Consider the following 16900-nt stretch of genomic DNA (forward strand, 5'->3'; position numbering starts at 1 on the left):
TCCTATGGCAGAGAAGACTTTAACAGCTGTTTCCTGTCCCTGATATGTCATCTGATACACATTACCAAAGCCTCCATCTCCCAGCTGGTTAGCAGCTCTAAAAACAATCACAAGAGCCTTTCACAGCAATACATTTTTTATTTAACTCAAATATACTGAAATTCAGAGTCCTTGTAATTCTATCCCCTTGAAATGGACACATGCACTCAAAATGACTTAATTAAACTTCAGAGTCTGAAATAATTCATGATAATATTGTCAATGATTGTTTTGTTTGAAGAAGACAAACTGTTGTACACACGTCTCCTGGAAATCTAATTTCCTGATCAGAAGATGTGAGGGGAGATCACTCATCACAATGTCAGGGGCCTGAAATTAGAAATCATTTACAGATTTATAGCTACATTGTCAAGGCCCTAGCTGTGATCAGAAATTATTTTACATCATTATAATTAAAGTGTTAATTTCAAGCACATAGCAACAGAGTTCACAATTCTTTACTGCAATACATGTATTCATGAAACATTTCAAAACAAAATTTTCCATATAAAATTAAGGATCCATTTAAGAATCTTGTTAAAATTTCATTAAAACTTGAAAACTTTTTGAGACATTTTTGAAGCAAATAAACATTTTTTTATGTTCTCAACCGACACGCTCTGAGAGATACATAGATAACACATTTTGTAATAAAGACATCAATTATTACACCGATTTCACTTACAAGTTGTGAGAGAGACACCAGATTATTACACTGGTCACATATCACTTCATTACTGCTCTCTGATGTTTGTAACAAGTCCTCTACCTTAAAGAAGTGGGGTGGATCTCCTTAAATGAAAAAAAAAAAATTGAAAGTACATATACTTATTAGAATTTCAATATTGCTATGTTTTATTATTACCACATGTTGATTCTTTTTTTCTTTAAAAAGCTAAAGAAATCCTAGCAAGCCACTGATTGGTTCCTGTGACATCATAATGGAGATATCACGCTTCTCATATTAAGATGTCACAATAAACAAAAGGGTTTTTTTTTAGTAATATACATACATGTACACTGTTATACTAACTCTATGAAATCTGTCATACATACTTGTACACATGAAACAAGGAACAAACTTCTCTAGGAGGTCTTGTCCCTGCATCGGGTCAATGGTGGTCAGACCTGGGTACCATTCCTCTATTAGGCCATCAATGTGGTCTACTACTAAACCGAGGATCCTGTTAATAAAACAACCAACAACATGTGATCAACTACTTATTCTAGAATCCTGTCAAAAAACAGCCAACAATCATGTGATTATGTAAATAAAACAGACAAGAACATGTGATCAACTACTAAACATAAAGGATCCTATAAATATAACAGCTAACAACATGTGATTAACTACCAAACATAGGATCCTGTAAACAGCTAACAACAAGTGATCAGCTACCAAACATAGGATCCTGTAAACAGCTAACAACATGTGATTAGCTACCAAACATAGGATCCTGTAAACAGCTAACAACATGTGATCAGCTACCAAACATAGGATCCTGTAAACAGCTAACAACAAGTGATCAGCTACCAAACATAGGATCCTGTAAACAGCTAACAACAAGTGATCAGCTACCAAACATAGGATCCTGTAAACAGCTAACAAGTGATTAACTACCAAACATAGGATCCTGTAAACAGCTAACAACAAGTGATTAACTACCAAACTTTGGATCCTGTAAATATGACAGACAAGAACAAGTGATCAGCTACCAAACCTAGGATCCTCTAAACAGCCAACAACATATAATTAACTACCACACTTAGGATCCTGTAAATATGACAGACAAGAACATGTGATCAGCTACCAAACTTAAGATCCTGTAAACAGCCAACATGTAATTAACTACCAAACTTAAGATCCTGTAAACAGTCAATAACATATAATTAACTATCAAACTTAGGATCCTGTAAATATGACAGACAAGAACATGTGATCAGCTACCAAACCTAAGATCCTGTAAACAGCCAACAACATATAATTAACTACCACACTTAGGATCCTGTAAATATGACAGACAAGAACTTGTGATCAGCTACCAAACCTAAGATCCTGTAAACAGCCAACAACATATAATTAACTAACACACTTAGGATCCTGTAAATATGACAGACAAGAACATGTGATCAGCTACCAAACCTAAGATCCTGTAAACAGCCAACAACATATAATTAACTACCAAACTTAAGATCCTGTAATCAAAACAATCATAATATCACATATTTATTATACTGAATATAAAATTGTTTAATCAGATCTACATGTTATTTACATCCAGTGTTTGAAACTCACTATGAAATTGGCTAGGCTGACCACTAGTAAAAGTTGTCAGCCCTGCCAAAGATCTACTAGCCCTGAGAAAATAACTACCTCTTTCAATATCATGTTTATAATTTGGATCCTGATAATATAACTGGCCAGTTCTACCAGCACTATTATTTGACATGAGACAGATTTATCAATCTCAATTTTAATTGGTTTACACTCCCAGTTGGGTGTTGATACTAGCAAATTGTTTGCCAGCAGTGAAATTTATGCTTCTCAGGTGGCCAGGCACACGATTATTTCACACACTGTTTACATCATACAGTCTTCAAACATTTCGATGATTTCATTTAAATATCTGAGGTCAGAATATAAAATTACACACTGTAAATCTTTGTAATGGACTGCAGATAAACTTACATTCTCCCTTGTCCAGAAATAGGCACTGTTATAGCTATTTCTTCCTTGTTTCCTGAAATCCCCTCAGAATCCACTAAACAGAATGTCTCCTATAAAGTCATCACAATTATCTTAATCATAATTCAGGAACATGTAATAATGAAATCTTGATTCATCATTTATTCACTTCTCCAGTAAATTTCAACAAGAGGCCCAGGAATCACATCGCTCACCTGAGCACTGTGGCTAGGAAAAAAGCAAATATCAATTTAGTATTGAAAATCTTTAATGCATAAGTGGCCCCTACCTAACCCAAAAAGAGAGTGGGGGTATTAATTGAACAAAATTGAATATACACTAACTAAGGATGCTTACATATTTTTTTTGACTTACTGTGACTTTTTTCCCTACAAGTTTGAAATTTCATTGTGGCCCAATCCTATCCCTGGGGGTTATTGATTTGAACAAACTTGAATTTACACTATCTTAGGATGCTTCCATATAAATATGACCAACCATGGCTTTGCTGTTCTTGAAAAGAAGATTTTTAAAGATTTTTCCTATATATTCCTATGTAAAACTTTGATCATCTGTTGTGGCCCCACCCTATCTCTGGGGGTCATGATTTGAATAAACTTGAATCTGCACCACCTGAAGATACTTTCACATATATATGACCAATCATTGCTTTGCTGTTCTCAAGAAGAAGATTTTTCCCATATATTCCTATGTAAAACTTTGATCGTCCATTGTTGCCCCACCCTACCCCCGGGGGTCATGGTTCGAATAAACTTGAATCTACACCACCTGAAGATACTTTCACATAAATATGACCAATCATTGCTTTGCTGTTCTCAAGAAGAAGATTTTTGAAGATTTTTCCTATATATTCCCATGTAAAACTTTGATCATCCATTGTGGCTCCACCCTACCCCCGGGGGTCATGGTTTGAACAAACTTGAATCTGTACCACCTGAAGATCTTCCAAATATATATGACCAATCATACCTTTGCTGTTCTTGAAAAGAAGATTTTTGAAGATTTTTTGTATACACTCCTATATTAAACTTTGATTGTCCATTGTGGCTCCACTCTACCCTGGGGGTCATGATTTGAACAGACTTGAATCTACACCGCCTGAAGATCTTCCATATATTTGCAGATCTTGAGAAGAAGATTTTTACAGATTTATCCTATATATTCCTATGTAAAACTTTGATTGTCCACTGTGGCCCCACCCTACCCCTATGGGTCACAATTTGACAAATTTGAATCTACACTATCTGACAATGATTCCACATGAGTTTCATCTTTCTTGGCCCATTGGTTCTTGAGAAGAAGATTTTTCAATGTTGCCATTAATTTTTTGCTATCTCGTAATTATCTCCCCTTGGAGGAGGGCATGGTCCTTCATTTGAACAAAATTGAATCCCCTTCACCCAAGGATACTCTGTGCCAAGTTTGGTTGAAATTGGCCCAGTAATTCTAGAGAAGAAGATGAAAATGTGAAAAGTTTACGACAACGCCAACGACAACAGACAATGGACAAATTTCGATCAGAAAAGCTCACTTGAGCCTTTGGCTCAGGTGAGCTAATAAAAATCTGATTTAAAAAAAACCCTTACTCTACTCCAGAACATGAAAATGCCCTTATTCCAGTAAGTCAAGGCTGGTTCATGTCCTCCAACCAACACCTTAAACAAGATGCATGGAAATGTTAAAGTACCATGACCTTGAATAGCTTTGTCCACTTGTTCATGACATATTTCACAATAAAATTATTTGTATATCTATATCTGGTACAAAGTTGATTTCAAAATAATTCATAGTTTTCAACTAAGACACAGGGGCTGACAAATAGATTTTTTAAGTACTTGCCCATGGGCGAGTACATGGTCAAAATTCACTTGCCCTACCTGAATTTTTACTTGCCCCACCATAAACTATGAAAATAGGAAGACAAAAAATGATTATTACAAGTGCTCATTTCCACTTAAAACTAAAACTTGTTATTTTTTTTCATGAAAAAGTCACTTGCCCTCGGGCAAGTGGTTAATAAAAATTCACTTGCCCATCCCTAAAATTCACTAGTCCCGGGCGTCGGGCAATGGGATTTGTCTGCCCCTGAAGACATGCATGAATGTAAACTTAAAATATTATTCATAATAAATTTATTTTCTGCCAGACATTGTATGGTACATGAATTCTATAAACAAATCACAGACTGATTTCTATTACATTTTGTGACAATAAGACTGTACCTCTGTGACCTGACTTTTAGAGAAGACAATTAGGCGAGTGATGAGTCGAGACCACATTCCTAAAGGGACGTAAGCCATCATATAGTAACGACAGATTTTGTCTGGAAAAGAGAATGACAGAAAACAGTCACTAACTGAAAATACCACTAGAGCATAATTAATGGACAGCATTTAAAACATTGGTATACGGTAAACCATCTTCCTTCAAAATTATATTTGTATCTTCTATGAAATTTTGATAATAAATACATGTATACATGCAGCAATTTTGTTAATAAATACATGTATACATGCAGCAATTTTGATTTACAACTTTTCTATACCAAGCTGTCCTTTTTTTTAATAAGATTAAACATAAATGTTCAATGATGATGGATTTCTGTGACTTTCCTGTCCTCTCACAGGAAACTTGAGAACACTGATACCTAGACATGGCAAGCTGGTTAAGAAGTTACAATCTTATACAGCTGTACTCAAGACAGATTATTTAAATGGTAACATTCTTTTATATTATTTCAGAGATATAAATAAATTTTAAAGTAACATTATTGCACTACAATATATAATCAGACAACTATGAATATGTAAAAGATCAAGACTACCTTTTTTGGATAACATTGGCATATTGAGATGAGGCTTCTTTTCTGGCAGGTGGCAAGGAATCAGAAGCTCTTCATCAGAGTATGGTAGAGCTATCTCAAATCTTATTAGAAAATTTTTTAACTCATCACACAATTTGCAGTGCAGACAGGGATCGACATTAACGGTTGTCCGATTGCCCGGGACAAGTAAATTATCAGTTCGGGCAAGTGAAATTGTCGACGTACTTGTCCGATCGGGCAAGTGATTTTTTTTTATACAGATGTACATATTTATTTAGTTTACATTAATTTATAAATAAAACAATAAATTGAACACTTGATTTCCGCAACTGACAATGTTTTTGCATTCAGAATTCCTTGCTAGCGTTTCTGGATTATACCGTTCATTTAAAAATCGGGTTCGTTATTTTCTTTCGTAGTATAATACGCTCTACGTCTAACAAAATTGTGTAAACTTCTTATAAGGAAATTAGATTATTTATTCACGCACAGAATGTAAGTACAGTGTAACACGGTGTATCGTGATCAAGATAAGATGTATGTTTCGTAGCAACTATCTTCCTTTAGCTTTGCTTCACAGTTATCTCTGAAAATCACGATTCACAAAAGGATCCTACCGAAAATAATTTTTTAAAATATGAATTATATTAAAAGGAAAAGGGGGTTATTGCTGCATGGCAGTGTGTGTTAACAGGTTGAATTTACAAGTACAGTGGTATACATTTATGTACTAATGCAGCACCGAAATTTTGTTCACGTAGCTCAACTTGTCAAATTGACAGTAGTGTATTTGGTCACATTTTTTATATCATAACGTTTACAGTAATAAATAATTTTCTTCTCAAGTTCTTTCTTAATTTTGGGCAACCAAGTTTTTCATTCGGACAAGTCAAAGTTTGAGATCACTTGCCCTTCGGGCAAGTGAATCTGAAAGTTAATGTCTATCCCTGGCAGAAAAGAATCAGTCAAATTGTTGACACCCCCCCTTTTGGTACTTATACAATCTTTGTTTTCTGCATAATCTTTTCAGATACACAATTTTTAACTGCATTGCATTATGAAATAAAATTAGATATGTTAAATGAACTTAACTGATGCCAATGTAAAGAAATTATTTCATTAAATGATTGACTTAGAGGCACTCTTAGACTTATCTATACAAAACAGAATATAAAATAAAAAGACATGTCATTGACTGACTTTTCAAGTAGCCTTAAATACTGTGGAATCAGATCCCTGGGAAACACAAAATTTTCCACTTTCTTCCCTGTAAACAGCAAATTCACATCTTTTTTTCTTAAAATCTACAAAGACAAAAAATATACACATAATAAGCAGAAATTTAAGCAAGGATTCAATTTTGGCATTTTTAGCAAGGTTGTTGAGATCGCTAAAATTCAATATCGCTAACAATTCATTTCACATCGAAGGTTATCCTTATCTTACAATAGATATGTATCAAAAAATTGCTAAAATTACTTCTCGCTTAAATAAAATATTTACTTTTTTAGGAAATATTGCTAAATTTGCATCTTGCTAAAAATTCACTTATACGGTATTACACCAGACAGCTGTATACAATTAAGTACAATGAATTAATAAAACATGAATGTGAACCCACATTTGATAATTCAGTTGATCTTTTTTTTTGATTTAATAATACTTACCCCATTCTTGATGAATGGATTGATCTGATGTACGTTGACGACCTGTGCCATCATCCTACACAGCCAACCGGGGTCAATAAAATAATAGTCTCTTAGATCTAGGGCTTTCTCTGGGTAATGCAACAGTACTCCACATTCATGTAAAAACCTCACGGCCTGTAAAATATATAATTCATGTAGCTGTCCTAGGTTCAGCCTGTGAAATACAGTTCACATATAAATCTCAGTCTGAAAAATTAAGTTCATGTAGAAATCTCACAGCCAGTGAAATATAGCACATGTAAAAGTCTACCAATATGTGTTCAGAAAAAACGTTAAGCAAGAACAACAAATAGACAAATCCAAAGGTAAAAACTTTAGTCTTTCAAACCTACTTATCCATCAATAAGATACCTGATGTAATTCCTCTTCATCCAGATCCAGGGCCGCGTCCTGAACAATCTTCAACATCTGGTTGTGTTTTATCACAGGGAACGAACTCTCTACCTTCTTTGTCTCTGCCAGTAAATCAGCTAATTTCTAAAACATCAATAGGATTTTAGGGGCATACAACATACATGTATCAATCAGTCATATAATTGTTATGGCTGTAGTAATTTTTTACCAATGAGTTAACTCTTTATACTGACTTTATGCTCAGTGGCCTATTTCAGTATTGTAAAAAACAGGTTTGGGGTTCATATTCCTGTAAGGATTTACAGAATTTAATATTTTCAGATGTGTGTTTCTACACGACATTGGAACCTGCCTCAGCTGGTTGTTAAAGCTAGAAAACTCTTCAGAGAGATTCTTTAACACTCCAATGGGTAATGGAATGGGTATGGACATTATACACTTAAACTTAATTCTTTAAAAATTTATAGTCATTCTACAACACACATTAATCTAACTGACCACATAGCTGGCAGGTACTTTCTGTCCCATCACAAACTGTCCTCTGACCTTGTACCTGAAAAAGAACAAAGATAATTAGTACAAAAACAGTCTTCTTAAGTGTCATCATCTGTTTTACTTCATGTTTACCTTATCTGTAACAAGTACTACCGTATTATCAAAATTACACTTTAAAAAATCAGGCAAATTTAGTTAGGATTTCTTAGCAAGACAGTGTTTTGATCAATAACATAATCTATCACTAAATCCTTTTTCTTTTTTCATACTTACATAGTGATGACTACAAGTTTTATTTATGCTAACAGTTCGGTAAATCAACAAATACTGTTTTAGTCTGTTTATACTCACTCATCTACAACTTTTTTGATAATTTCTCTCAGCTGATCTATAGTTGGATTTTCTGTGGTACATATCACTGGTTCACAGTGTTTGACTTCTGGATATCCTAAAACAAGAAATACATAAACCATAACAGACTTAAAGGATACTGTAGATCACCAAACACCTTATTTTCAGGGAACTTTTTGGTATTAAGGGGGGATTCTTCTCTTATTCTACTCATATTTCTTGTATTTAAAAATTAATGAAATTTTCATAGATTCAAGAAGACAATATCACTAAGTGATGGTATCAATTAGATTAAATTTGACCGTTTTATTTTAGAAACAAGGTCAGGTCAAGGTCATTATCTTTTTCCTTGACATTTAGAGTAAAAAAAAATACTGTTGCTAATCATATGATGCCTACTATTTTAAAAGATAAAATGTTTTTCTTTTTGCACAAAAAGATGTTACCATATCAGGTCTATCAGATGATTCTACCAAATTAATTGACATTAACTTATATAGATATTGGCTGATTCGGATTTCCTCTGTTTTTCTTAATTTTTTAGGATATATTAGTTATTTTTATATACTTCTTATATTTAAATATTTCTTATTTTTACATATGGTAAAGTAGTCATATAAATATACAAAATGATACAAAAACAAAAAGCTTTGACCGTTTAGTAAGGCCAAACAAAAAAATATGTGTGGTTCCGGTTACACCTCCAAAAAAATTAGGGTAGGTAGGTAGGTTTTTTTTTTTTTTTTTTTTTTTTTTTTTTTTCTTACAAAATGATTTTTCTAAATAATTCCTATCACTGCTTTGCAAGTGGCGTTTAGATGTGGCATGATAATATACAAGTCAACATTGGTAGGGACACCCTAGTTACAAATATGAAACAAATATTTTTAAATCAAAAATAATAAACACTCTTATAATCTTATTAATTTCTTTTTTGTAAAAAAAAAGTTTGAGGCGAACATCCTTTTTATAAATGAAATTAATGACTTTTATCCAGAGTAATTCTTATTTTATTTAATAATAAATTTTGAATTATAAACTAGAAAACAGGCATAGAGTACTGCTAAGAGCTGTCAGAGGAAATATATTTAATATTGTGAAAATGTTAAATTCTTACAATGAACATTTTTTGCCTCATTGAAGACTTTATACTTCCAAGCTCATTTCTCATATATATATTGGTACTATGTGAGTTGACTTTATTCAGGTAAAATCAGCTGTCTTGTTTTTCACTTTCCCTCAACTGTTTTTTGTTCTACTTTTGGTTTAAAAGAAACGATCCTGATTTAAATTATTTCATAATTTACAAGTTAATCTATCTTACACATGCATTGGGCTAGTTCTTGCGTAATCAATGCAATCAAATGATGTTTTCTCATGCCCTAACTCCCAAAGGCATATTACCTGGCCAGCTGTCTGTGAACGTAGATTTATTTCATTTTGGCAAGCAAAAACAAAACAAAGCAAAAAAACATGGTGCTGAAAAAAAGGAATGATTCTGCGCTATGCTAACTTGCTTTAGATTTAACACTATCAATTGAACACTTGTAAGTGTTGAAACGATCTTTTGCGTGGTGGCCGCCATTGCTAAAACTAAAACTAATCCCGGAGCCCATCATGGAAAGCTGGGAAAATTCCGGAAAAAAAACAAAAGAAAATTGCCGGAAAAAAAGTTTAGGGTTGGGGGTGTAAAATAGGGATGGTCGGGTAACCGGAACCACACATATTTTTTTAATTGGCTTAAGAGAGAAAAAAAACTTTTAACTGATTTTTTGCTCAAATCTGTTGTAAGGTTGGAGGCTTTCAAAAGCTAACAAGATTGTAGTTCATTTAGAAAACCATTTTTATTTGCTATGCTTTAAAACTTTAGGGCATTATTATTAATTTTAGTTACATATCAAAATTTCTTCAGGTCTTTGATTGTTTAAAAACATTAACAACATGTAATGTTCTGTAAGTGATTTTGATAGGCAGAAAAGGAGATATTTTCATACGCCGCAGTTGCGCCAAAAATATAGTCCCTTATGGATTTCAAACCCAGTTTACCATTTCTATTTAAAATTGTACAATTATGATAAGTAAAGAAAGATATGATCTTTTAAATGCATTACAGCTAAGTTTATAAGACATTCAAGCAAATATACTTGGAATATTTCATCTTGTCAGAAACCAGACAAGAATCCCTCCTTAATGAATGAAACAAAAATTTTCATGAATTTTTTTTTATTGGTGTATATAATTATTCTTTAATAAAATAAATATACTTTATATAACGAAAACTAAATTTTGGCAAGCAGATAGTCTCACATAAATACATGAAAAATACAGTGCTCAACATGAATAACAAGAGGCCCATGGGCCACATCGCTCACCTGAGCACACTGGCTAGGCAAAAGCACGAGTTCAGTATTGAAAAGATTACCACCGCGGGGGGGAGGGGGGGGGCTTGAATTTTAAACTACCTGATGATGCTTCCATGTCAATATAACAAATGGCTTTCTTGTACTTGAGATGTTCAAAAAAAATTTCCCATATATTCCTTTGTAAAAATTTTATCCCCCATTGTGGCTCCTCCCTATCCCAGGGGTCATCATTTGAACAAATTTGAATCTACACTACCTGATGATGCTTCCAAGATATTATCCTATATATTTCTATTTAAGACTTTGATCCTCCATTATGGCCCCACCCTACCCCCGGGGGTCATGATTTGAACAAAATAAAATCTACACTACCTGAGGATGCTTCCACATAAATATGATCAATCAGGGCTTTGCTGTTCCTGAGAAGATTTTTATAATTTTTCCTAAATATTTCTATGTAAAACTTTGATAGTCAATCATGGCCCCGCCCTACCCCCGAGGGTCATGATTTGAACAAACTTGAATCTACACTACCTGAGGATGCTTCCAAAAAAATATGACTCATCATGGCTTTGCTGTTCTTGAGAAGAAGATTTTTGAAGGTTTTTCCTAAATATTTCCATGTAAAACTTTGATCCTCCATTGTGGCCCCGTCCTACCCCCGGGGGTCATGATTTGAACAAATTTGAATCTACACTACCTGAGGATGCTTCCATATGAATATGACTCATTATGGCTTTGCTGTTCTTGAGAAGAAGATTTTTAAAGGTTTTTCCTATATATTTCTATGTAAAACTTTGATCCTCCATTGTGGCCCTGCCCTACCCCCGGGGGTCATGATTTGAACAAACTTGAATCTACACTACCTGAGGATGCTTCCTTATAAATATGACTCAACATGTCTTTGCTGTTCTTGAGAAGAAGATTTTTAAAGGTTTTTCCTATATATTTCTATGTAAAACTTTGATCCTCCATTGTGGCCCTGCCCTACCCCCGGGGGTCATGATTTGAACAAACTTGAATCTACACTACCTGAGGATGCTTCCTTATAAATATGACTCAACATGTCTTTGCTGTTCTTGAGAAGAAGATTTTTAAAGGTTTTTCCTAAATATTTCCATGTAAAACTTTGATCCTCCATTGTGGCCCCGTCCTACCCCCGGGGGTCATGATTTGAACAAATTTGAATCTACACTACCTGAGGATGCTTCTATATTAATATGACTCATTATGGCTTTGCTGTTCTTGAGAAGAAGATTTTTAAAGGTTTTTCCTATATATTCCTATGTAAAACTTTGATCCTCCATTGTGGCCCCGCCCTACCCCCTGGGGTCATGATTTGAAGAAACTTGAATCTACACTACCTGAGGATGCTTCCACATGAGTTTCATCTTTCCTGGCCCTGTGGTTCTTGAGAAGAAGATTTTTAAAAGATGCTATTAATTTTTCACTAATTCTTTATTATCTCCCCTTGGAAAAGGGCGTAGCCCTTCATTTTAACAAACTTGAATCCCCTTCACCCAAGGATACTTTGTGGCAAGTTTGGTTGAAATTGGCCCAGTGGTTCTTGAGAAGAAGTCGAAAATGTTAAAAGTTTACAGACAGATGGACAGACAGACAGACGGACAGCTAGACAGACGGACGCCGGACAAAAAGTGATCAGAAAAGCTTACTTGAGCCTTCGGCTCAGGTGAGCTAAAAGTGATTTACAGCATTACATGTGCATTGATAGACATGACACTATAGGGACCAGTTTTGCTTGGTAGAGTTCCAACTTGTTGCAATTACGTACTGACCTCCTTTAGAAATGATATAGTTGAGTCTCTCGGTCATCATGTCTACCAGTTCTGGGCGTTTTTCCTCAGGGACCTTGTCTAGGTGGGTCATCACCACGACAACAGGACACCCTGGGGCTCTTGCCTGGATGTTACATAACCATGGCTTCAGTTGGTCAATTTCAGATGTCCCCCCTTTTATATTACACACTACCTACAGAGTACAAATCAAGTTAAATATAGTTACTGTAGCCCAAGTAAAGTCATACTATTAGTAAAGTAAAAACCTGACATTCACATGTATAGAGACTGAGTTTAGCTTCATTTTGAACTTTTAACTACACAACTAAATGTAAACAACTTCTGCATAAATACACCAGGAACTCGTCAGATACTTTCCCCAAAAAATTGTCATTTTTTTGGAATTTGCACAAGCTTAATGCCAAAAAATGTCAATAGTGACAAAACTGAGTTCATTAAAGGGGCGTGGACACTGATTTGAAGTTATTTTTTTTCAAATTTTCTGCATAATATCATGACTTTTATGTTGCTATAGGATTTCACGCAGAACTATATATTAGAAGTGTGTTCAGAAACTTTTTTTTATCTGGAAATTATTGAAACTGCAAATTTTGGGACACATTTGATTGACACATCCTTGCACTATCACAAAGTGAACTTTAACCTTACTACTTAAGAAAAGTAGAAATTTTGCTGTGTATATGTATTAATGTATTCATGAAAAAATATTAAAACTATAATCCACAAAATTCAGAGTAGAAAGTGAAAAAGCAAAACCAACTCACCAGTATTGTCAGTCCGTGCTCACTGATGTGTGCAGAGTTTAACAATTAAATTGAACATACCCAGTGAAATGTAAACATTAACAATAACAGAGCTTGTGCAGTGTTTACAAAAACAGATGTTTGACGTGATGTAAAGAAGAATGTCACTGTCATTGAATTCTAAGAAAATTCATTCAAGTTCAGTTCATTTAATGGGTTTTATTTTTTTGAATAAGCATAGAAATTTAAAATGTAAACAATGCAACTGTGTCCAGGCCTCTTTAAGCTAAAGCTAGTCTAAGATTCTTTTGATTATCCCTATGCATTGAATGGCTTTGAAGTACATTAATTTACACAATAAATGTTTGACATAATAAAACATGGGGCTGATAAAAGAGGAGATAACTCTACCAGATAGAGGGCTCTGTTGGACAGATAACACTGATGTGTGCTGTAGAACTCTTCCTGTCCCGCAAAATCCCAGGTACTCAGGGTGTATGTTACTGTGCCCTTGTTTTCACGACGTCTCTCATACCTAGAGAACAGATTAATGCCTGATTAAATCAATGTGAAAATACCAGTGTTCAAGTTCAAAGGTATATATAAATTCTACAAGAATTACATAGATTCAGATATTAACTGCAGTAAAAACATATGCATTCAAAGATTATAAAGCACACCTCAATGAATATTATCTAATTAAATGTACAAGTAAGGCTAAGTCTCACTAAAGTTGATTTTTTTTTTACAGTGTGCATCCTTAAATGGTCTGGATAGGACTTATAGTTACTTGGGAATGAACCTACTAAAAACTTAATTAAACCTGAATATTTTTCTATTGAGTGTTCGCTGAAAATGCAGTATCTGAAACCTGACTGGTACACTGAAACAAACGGAATGCATCATCAATAAAGCTGTGATCAATATAGGCCATAGAGTTACTTGGAAATAAATGATCTCCTCCAAAAACTTAAACCTTGGAGATCAGTCTGATCGCTCCCCCAACTTAGTAAAGGTCAGCTGAAAATGTCTACATACAAACAGATGGACAAAAGGACAGTCAGACAAGGTTATTACCATATACCTCCACAAAATTCTTTTATAGGTGTATATATTAAAGAAACTGAATTCAAGTACAGGCAATCATTATATCTTTGTCCTGATTGACATATTTAACTTTGTCAAAAATATCAATACCCTGGATAACTCTAGCAGCATTTAAATCACATGACAGGAATTAAGACTAGGAAGTTAAATGTTAATTAAACAGTAGCTATATAAGGAAACCATCTTAGATTTACAGGTGAGATCTTTCAGAATTGTAAGCTTTGATAATGATTTTTCAGATTGAATTCTCTTGGTGTATAATTCAATATTTGTTTCATTCAAAAGTTCAAAACTTAACATCAAATTTATCCATCATAAATTGTTTTTAAGAATTTATAAATGTCTTAAGCAAAAGGGTACAGGTGGGTTAATATCATATTATACCAACGATTTGAAGAGGTAGAATTCTGTTCAAGGACAAGATGGGTTTTTGGACCCTGGATTGGGGTTTCTCTTAGAACAAGACAATAGTTCATGATCAGAAACCTGTTGTCATTCTGGTTACAAAATAAGTATTGATTCTAAGTGATAGGAATACAGAGGTCACAGGAAGATCACATTTTTACAAAATACAAAATTCTGTGAGACAGTCAGAGTTAATTTTTAATCAAGATTTTTCTATGTGGGTGTCAAAGATCAGATTTATCCATGATGGTATTAAACAGTCTTTTCTTCATCAATTTAATGCAGCACACATTTTATACAGGAGTGGTGTGCCTATAAGGGCAACTGTACAATACATTTAATCACAAATATTTCCTGATTTTTAGTTGTATACAAAATACATTAAAACAAAATCATGAATCTAGATATATTATGTACCTGTCAGGGTATTTCATAATAGTCCTTACATCATAGAATTAAAAATAAAAGAATTGAATGCATGCTTGATTCTGAATGTACTTCCCTTTAAATTTTACAATGTTGATTTTCACAATATATTTTCAATATATGGAGTTTCAACTTTGCTTTCACAAACACTTGGATCTTTTTAAGAACAATCTGTAAGGCTTACGGGCCTCAATGCTCAATAGGACTTCTCAGTTGAATCAATGATTGTAACTCCACTGTGTTAGGAAAGGCAAGCTATAAGATAGAGGCCCAAGAGCCACAAAGCTCACACGAGTCACTTTGGCTTTGCTCTAATTATTGACATCATCAGATTTTTGAAGAATTTTTTTTTTTCGTCTCTATTCCCAGGAAAAATTTGACAACATATTGTGGCCCAATCCTAGCTCAAATGGGTCATGTCTTAACCAAACTTGAATCAATACAACTTTGATATGCTTCAATATCAGTGTGCCTATAACCCTGGCTGTTTTGGAGATTTTTTGTCCTCTCTATACATTTGATATCCAACTTTAGTCGTACTACCTATCCTTACCCCAGGCTCCATAAATTAAAAAGAAAATTTTTAACAAGATGTGTTTGTAAAACACTGATGCCCCTGTATGGCAGCTTATGCTGAAGGTTAAAGTTTCTCAAATGCAAGTCAAACTCCAGGTCAAGAGATCAAAAATGTTGGTACCCAAAAAAAGGTCTTGTCTCAAGGAATATACCTGTGAAACATGAAAGCCCTAGCACCAACCATTGAAAAATTATGGAGAAGGTTAAAGTTTTTTAAAAGTAAGTAAAACATCAAGGTTAAATGGTGCCCAAGGGAAGGTCTTGTCACAAGTGATACACATGTTCATGAAATGTGAAAGCCCTAAAACCAAACATTCAAATTATGGCCAAGTTTGAAATTTTTTAAAAGTAGGTCAAACTCCAAGGTCAAAGTCAATGCCAAAATTTTTGGTATCCAAAGGAAGTTCTTGTCACAAGGCATACAAAAACCCTAGCACTAACTGTTTCAAAATTATGGCCAAGGTTTAACTTTTTCAAAATTAAAGTAGGTCAAACTCCAAGGTCAAAGTCAAAAGGTCAAAGTTGTTGGTATCCAAAGGAAGTTCTTATCAAAAGGAATATACATGTGAAGTATGAAAGCCCTAGCACCAACTGTTCAAAAGTTATGGCCAAGGCTAAAGTTTTTTTTCAAAAGTAGGAAAAACTCCAAGGTCAAGGTCAAAGGGTCCAACTTGTTGGTATCCAAAGGAAGGTCTTGTCACAAGGAATACACATGTGAAGTTTGAAAGCCCAAACATTAACTGTTCAAAAGTTATGGCCAAGGTTAAAGTCTCATTAAATATTGCAAAAGTAGATCAAACTCCAAGGTCAAGGTCAAAGGGTAAAATATGATGGTACCCAAAGAAAGGTCTTGTCACAAGGAATACACAAGTGAAAAATGAAAGCCATAGCTCCAACCAATCAAAAGTTATGGGCAAGGTTAAAGTTTTTGCAGACAGACAGAAGGACGGAACAAAAACTATATGCTCCCGAATCTTCGATTAC

The 16900-nt window shown here is 34.1% G+C and overlaps 1 protein-coding gene across 1 annotated transcript in view; it reads right to left on the bottom strand.

Moving 5' to 3' along the window:
- Window positions 1-16900, bottom strand: part of LOC133203497 (leucine-rich repeat serine/threonine-protein kinase 2-like) — a 93319-nt gene that overhangs the window by 30128 nt on the left and 46291 nt on the right. Inside the window, exons 37-51 of the mRNA XM_061339271.1 lie at window positions 13814-13937; window positions 12639-12831; window positions 8480-8576; window positions 8132-8186; window positions 7631-7756; window positions 7238-7393; window positions 6771-6874; window positions 5571-5671; window positions 4969-5069; window positions 4333-4401; window positions 2729-2817; window positions 1096-1223; window positions 725-831; window positions 302-369; window positions 1-97 (exon numbers count right to left, since the gene is read on the bottom strand). The exon at window positions 1-97 is cut by the window's left edge and continues 33 nt beyond it. Of these exons, the coding sequence (XP_061195255.1) occupies window positions 1-97; window positions 302-369; window positions 725-831; window positions 1096-1223; window positions 2729-2817; window positions 4333-4401; window positions 4969-5069; window positions 5571-5671; window positions 6771-6874; window positions 7238-7393; window positions 7631-7756; window positions 8132-8186; window positions 8480-8576; window positions 12639-12831; window positions 13814-13937 (1615 nt within the window). The remainder of the gene's footprint in view (window positions 98-301; window positions 370-724; window positions 832-1095; window positions 1224-2728; window positions 2818-4332; window positions 4402-4968; window positions 5070-5570; window positions 5672-6770; window positions 6875-7237; window positions 7394-7630; window positions 7757-8131; window positions 8187-8479; window positions 8577-12638; window positions 12832-13813; window positions 13938-16900) is intronic.

Source organism: Saccostrea echinata, unplaced genomic scaffold (assembly GCF_033153115.1).
Source record: "Saccostrea echinata isolate AGI-Se365-2 ecotype Australia unplaced genomic scaffold, CSIRO_AGI_Sech_v1 ptg000051l, whole genome shotgun sequence".
Taxonomy (NCBI): Eukaryota; Metazoa; Mollusca; class Bivalvia; order Ostreida; family Ostreidae; genus Saccostrea; species Saccostrea echinata.